General features: G+C 47.9%; 1 protein-coding gene across 1 annotated transcript in view; it reads left to right on the forward strand.

The window, feature by feature from the left end:
• Positions 1-5,001: 5,001 nt before the first annotated feature.
• Positions 5,002-5,890, forward strand: part of GRIP2 (glutamate receptor interacting protein 2) — a 119,255-nt gene continuing 118,366 nt past the window's right edge. Inside the window, exon 1 of the mRNA XM_009639289.2 lies at positions 5,002-5,080. Coding sequence (XP_009637584.2) covers positions 5,002-5,080 — 79 coding nt within the window. The remainder of the gene's footprint in view (positions 5,081-5,890) is intronic.

Below are 5,890 nucleotides of genomic sequence, written 5' to 3' on the forward strand. Positions count from 1 at the left end.
TGACTGAAATCTCTGTCCTCAGCATGGCTGACTCGATAGAGCATCCAGGAGAGGCATTAGGCACGTTCACCTATTTCCCTTCCCATCTCCTACACAGGCTGTTATCCCTGATGGCTCCTGTTTATTGGGTGCTGCTGCTCAATTCTGCATAGTCAGACTCTGATATTTAGGGATGGCATTGAAGCAATATTATTTGTTTGCTTTTTCCATTCCGTACTCATGTCTCCCATTCCCTTAAAGCCACAAAGAGAGTGGGGCAACACACGCAGAAGACCTTTGCCTCCAGCGCTTGGGCTTGCAATGACCACCCAAAGCCCAGGACACTTTGATCTCCTGGTTCTCACCTGTACAAAACACATCTCTGAACTGGTTTCATACCTGGTGGCAAAGGAGATGTCAAGCTGATCCCCAGCACAAGCACAAGTCATCAAGGGCTGGGATCCATTTATTTATTTGTGGCGTATCCTCTCAACTCTGGTAGTAGAGTTATTAAAATGAGGCTTGTCAGCACTCCGAAGGGGGCTGGGGGGGTTTCGCATCTTTCATGCGGTTTGATCCTGCTCGGCTTGTTAACACTCAGTTGCTTTTGTGATTAATTATTTAATCCTCTCCCTTGGTACCGGGGTATAATAGCGCAACCCCCATTTCTGCTGAGATTCACAGTTCTTTGCTTTTCCCTGCCAGTGCTTCATGCCACCTCGAAGCGCAGAGCGAGGCGGTCTGGGCTGCAGTGCTTAAAGAGCCCGTCAGCCCCCCGAGCTGCTCCTCACCCCGTGGCACTGCTGCGGCCACCCGGCAGGGACCAGGGCTCTGCCCGCGGGTGGCCGTCAGTCCCAGCCAGGGCACGTGCTAAAGTCAGTGGGGAGAGGTGCCCCTGGGTGCCCCGTCCCTTCAAATACGGCCTCTCACTCCAGTGGTTACTTGCATGAAGGGGAGACATCAGACAGGGCCGGCGCTGACTCCAGATGCAGTCAGACACAAGAATCACAAATTGGAGGTGAACTTGTCAGTAGAGAGACTTTATTTGGGGAGTCAGGCTTGGCAGCCCTCTTCCCTTTCTCTTTCGGATGCCTTTTGAACAGCTTTCAGTTCAAGTTTTTGTAATCACCCGGGCATAGCTTATTCATCTGTTTGGTTTATAGGGTGTTGCTTATTGTCTTGATTTTCTCTCTGAGGCCATGTGTGCAAAGAATTTTGCCAGTTCTCTGCACCCAGTGCTCAGGCACCTGCCTGCACATAGCAGGGGCTTGTGCCCGTGGTGGGGCAGGCTTGGGGTGCGCCCCGAGCATGCTGCTGTGGTTAGGTGCTGGTATGTGTTCCCATGCTGCATGTGTGTGGATGGGTGTAGGGTGCATCTGTGCCCAGTGGGTGCTGTGGTTGTTTTTACTGGGGCTGTGTTTCAAAACGGGTGAGCTGAGTGCTTGCAACACCTGAACCATCGTCTGTCCTCTGGGGCGTCAGGGCTCATGGACCACGTGCAACTGGTGGCCCAGGGAGGGCTGGCAGGTCCCCCTGGCTCAGGAAGGCACCTTCTTCCCGCCCCGAGCATCCTCAGCTGTGCTTCCTGCTTGCAGCCCCAACTGCTGGATAAGGCGAGGCCTGAGGTCTGAATAATCAGCAAGGAATTTGCTGTGTGTTCTTTTATGAGACAGTCTCCTCGGTTCCTCTGATGTTTGCATCCTCCTCCTTTCATCTCGAGCCTCTGTGGCAGGGGGGCCGCCCAGCCATGGGACACGCAGGAGGCTCTGCTGAGGAGTGGGCAGGCGCATCCCAGTGCAGCAGGGTCGGGAGCGGGTGCTCGTGCCCCAGCCCTGCAGATGTGACTCAGAGGGTGTGAGTCTGTCCTTCGCCCCACGGCAAACCCCCTATCTGTGGCTGGATGAGCCACCCTTCCTTCAGGCCTGTGAAATAGTGAAGTGCTAACTTCCCTCCCCACCAAAGGTGTTGGAAAAGCTGATTAATTTATGCTTAGGAAGCTGATGAAACATTAGCCCGGATTTGTGTTTTATTGGGGTTCATAAATTAAATGGAAACTCACAATGATGAGGAAAGGAGCCAGGGAGAGCAATTACTTGTTGGGAAGACATCATAACTAATGGTTTTGTGACACATTAATTGAAAGCATTGGAAGTTTTACCGAAGTAACACCTGAAGGCAGCTGGTACTGCACGTATGGAGCAGACTACAACAGGCTGCATCGCTCACTCGCTGTTTAGGAGGTTCAGTAGTAACCAAAACGTGTTAATCAAACAGCATCTTTAAGACTTTGAGCCAGACAACAGAGCCGCAATGCTCCAGTCCTCTGAACTTCCACATGTCTCTGTTTTTAAAGCTCAGGATCCTGCCTGCAGACCAGTTTACTGTCTCCAAATGCTGTCTGTGCTGCAGTTTCATAGAATCATAGAATTGTTTAGGTTGGAAAAGACCTTTAAGATCATCAAGTCCAACCGTTAACATTGCCATCCCACCACTAAACCATGTCCCTAAGCACCTCGTCTACCTGTCTTTTAAACACCCCCATAGGTTATAATTTTTGAATGGCTCATCCCTGCCAGATCCATTGGGGATGTTTTGCTTGACCTCCCAGCACTGTACTTCAGTCTAAATTTGTGCAAAATCTTCTTTGGGGCTCCCTATGTTGATGTGGGGTGCAGAGGCACATGTGCTTGTGCTCTCTGCCCATGTGCCCTCACCATAAAACTTTGAACGTGCAGATCCAGGACCTCAGACACCTCCTGGGTGAGTAGCAGTGGGTTCCTCTGAGCCCTGGCTGCCCACCATGGCGTGATGGAGACCGTCACTGTCGTGGTGCGGAGTGCCATGGAGGCCCTCCCCGTTCCTCAGGCCAGATCCAGCTTGTGGGAATGACATTTCCGACCAGAGAATGATAGTGTGTGCCTCCACCTCCAGAATCCATTAATAGCACATAAATAACCTGCTTGGGTCAGAGATGCTGAGGGTAATACGTAAGCTGGAAAGAATCTAGAGTGGAGGCTGGATTTGCTGCCCTGGCAATTAGATCACAGTAAAAATAAAATTCAAGCCCCAAATGCCCTTTTCTTTTTCAAACTCAACCAACTCTTGAACTTACATTGGACCCACACCATAAGTGTAAACACCCCAGGTGTATTTTTTTTCACAACAAAACAGCATTTAAGACCCCGATATCATAACCATTGAGCCATACTGGTCATAATATTTATGAATAGTTACCATTTCAAGGATTTTATATATGCTTCACTTTATACCATTGCTTAGCCTACTTAATGCTTGTGGAACTATTCATGTTACAGGGAAACATTAAACTTGTGGGATTCAGCCTGTAAGAATATGTTTACCTTCTCATTTTTCAAGAAATTAGAAAAAAAAAGGATAGTTCTGTAATAAAAGAGTGTATGAAGTAAGGAAGTTTAAAATACACATTATATACGACATCTTGGTAAAGTCCCACTTACAAAGTTGTTAAATCTCTCAAATTATTATCTAAATAAATATTTTATTGTATTTTAATGGGCTTTATTATATTCTGCAGTGCCCTGAGCACCTTGGCTTCATAAATAAAAGAATTACTATGTAGAGTCTTTGCAATATGAAAATTAATGCTTAAATGTTTGGAGACTTATAAAAATTTCAGCAGATTTTCTAAGGCTAGTGATAAGGGTTCATAAACACGCTAATTTTTCCACTCTTAAGCATTTCAGGTCAATGGACCACAAGAGGAGATGTTATTAAATGAGCACAGGTTTTGTTAAGAGACTGGAGTGTTTGGAGGGCAGTGTACCCAACTGTTACACTGCAGCACTCTCTAATAACATCTCCAGACACTGCAATAGCAATAAAGCATGACAAGATTGTATAATAACTCTATTAATCACTTTTTTCTGGTAGCATGAAGAGAGCACATTATAGCAACCATCTAACCCCTTGCCCCCTGTCAGTCCCTCAGGAAACTTGGGGCAATTATTGCAGAGGGCCACCATCCATTGTTTTAGGCTCTAAACTCACTTTAACTCATTTTTTTGAGTGGCTCGTGTAGTGTGTTTTGCTTCCTGGGAGGAACTGGGAGCAGAACAGGCACATGTGTCTGTCCCACCTGCCTGCCAGGAGAGGCTTTGGGAAGGGAGCAAAGCCAATTTGACGCAAAGGCACGTTAAATGTGCTTACCCCAGCTTTCCTCCTCACTTGCATTATTTATCTGTTTTTCCCCTAACTTTGTGACCTGGGGAATGGGGCAGGAAGAAAGCTCTGGGGTGGGAGCAGCTTTCTGCTGGGTTTAGGGTAGGAGCCTGTTGCAGGGTGGGCATCGGTGCCCTCTACAGCCCCGGGGTTGGGTCCCCTGAGCCCTGGGCAGGGTTGGCAGCAGCATCCTTCCTGCTGGTGTGGCTCTGCACTGCACACAGGAGGATCTGCACATCGCCACAGGCGTTCCCTGGTGGGGGAACTGCTCCAAAGTCGTCAGTGGCCAGAGATTAAATACTGCAGGCGGTCTCTGGATGGGTGACCCATTGCTGATTAAGCACACAACGGGGAAACTGTGGGTTCTTTTCTACATCATGTAAATTTGCACATCTAATGACTGCTTGGGTAGTAGACACAGAAAATCGGTTTGGACGGAGGGGTTTCTAAAAGGATGATACTTGACCTCTGCCACCCACGCGTTCCAAAGCCCCTTGGTAGCCAGGAGGTGTCCCAGAAGAAGATAATTAGGCTTGTGCTATTTCAACCTCCTCTGATCCCTAAGAAAGAGTTAATTACAGTCTTTTCCCTCTTGCTCAAAGGTGGCTGGGTATTATCATCAGAGCTGTAATTATTCATGCTAATTGCTTATTTGGAGAGGGAGAGGGAATGAGAGCGAGAAGCTCCAGACTCCACATCAGTGATTAGCAGAGCAGACCAGGTGTTCTTTGTTAAGGCTGGACCGAGGTAGTGCTAGGGGGTGGGAGGAGGTTGGGGATGCTGAAGTGTTTGTGAGAAAGTGGTGGAGCAGACCTGGTCCTGCTAATGCTGCCACCTCCTCTGGGACTGAGAAGAAAGAGCATGCACTTCTTGCAGACCTTCCTCCGGTGGAGGGCACTCCGAGGTAATTGTACTCCTGACTGGAGTCTTCCGTTTGCTTTGTGGCTTAATTAACCTTTCATCTTTTGTTTTGTTTTGTTTTAAATCCCCCTACAAGGGAGCAGGGTGGATTGTGAGGTGCTTGTCCGAGGTTTGTGTTTAAGCTCCTCTACAAATCTTTTGGCTGATATTTTATTAATGAAACGAAAACTTCTACAGTTCTCTGACAACCTTGGTGTTGATGTGGTGTTTGAGTGGGGAAGGGGATAAGGAGGTGGTGTGTCTGTCATCTTCCCTAGTTATGTCCTTTTAATAATATGGTTGGTTTCCTTCTGAAGCTTATTTCTGTAACCAGATCTGGGGCTTGCCTGCTAAAAGCAATGGATTTAAGCTTTATTTTTTGGTGGCTGAAGGTATCTGAAGTGTGATGCTCCTGATTAGATGCTTTGAAGGCAGTAGTGTGGTAAAATTTAGCATGCTGCAGAAGTTGGGACTTGGCGAGAAAATGCTGTGGGAAGCTGTCTCCTGGGGCGTACCTGGAGGGGTTCGGGGACAGTGGTGCTCTGCAAGCGTGATGGCACGTGCTGGCTTTTTCTGAAGTGACCAAATTATTGGTGAGGGGGAAGCCTGTTGTGAGTCATCCCCAAGAAGTAATTATTTTATTTTACTTTTTTGTTTTTCTCTTGGAATAGAAGGACCGTGCGTCCTGCTTGACTAGGGTTGCGAACCGCTCCTGGTATCTGATCTTTGCACATGTCAGTGTGGCGATGAGCCGTCCGCTGTGGCATGGGTTGTTTTCTGTTAACTTTCTGTTTTCTCTTAAGCCTTTCATTCC

The sequence above is a fragment of the Egretta garzetta genome, unplaced genomic scaffold (genome assembly GCF_000687185.1).
Source record: "Egretta garzetta isolate BGI_Z169 unplaced genomic scaffold, ASM68718v1 scaffold215, whole genome shotgun sequence".
Taxonomy (NCBI): domain Eukaryota; kingdom Metazoa; phylum Chordata; class Aves; order Pelecaniformes; family Ardeidae; genus Egretta; species Egretta garzetta.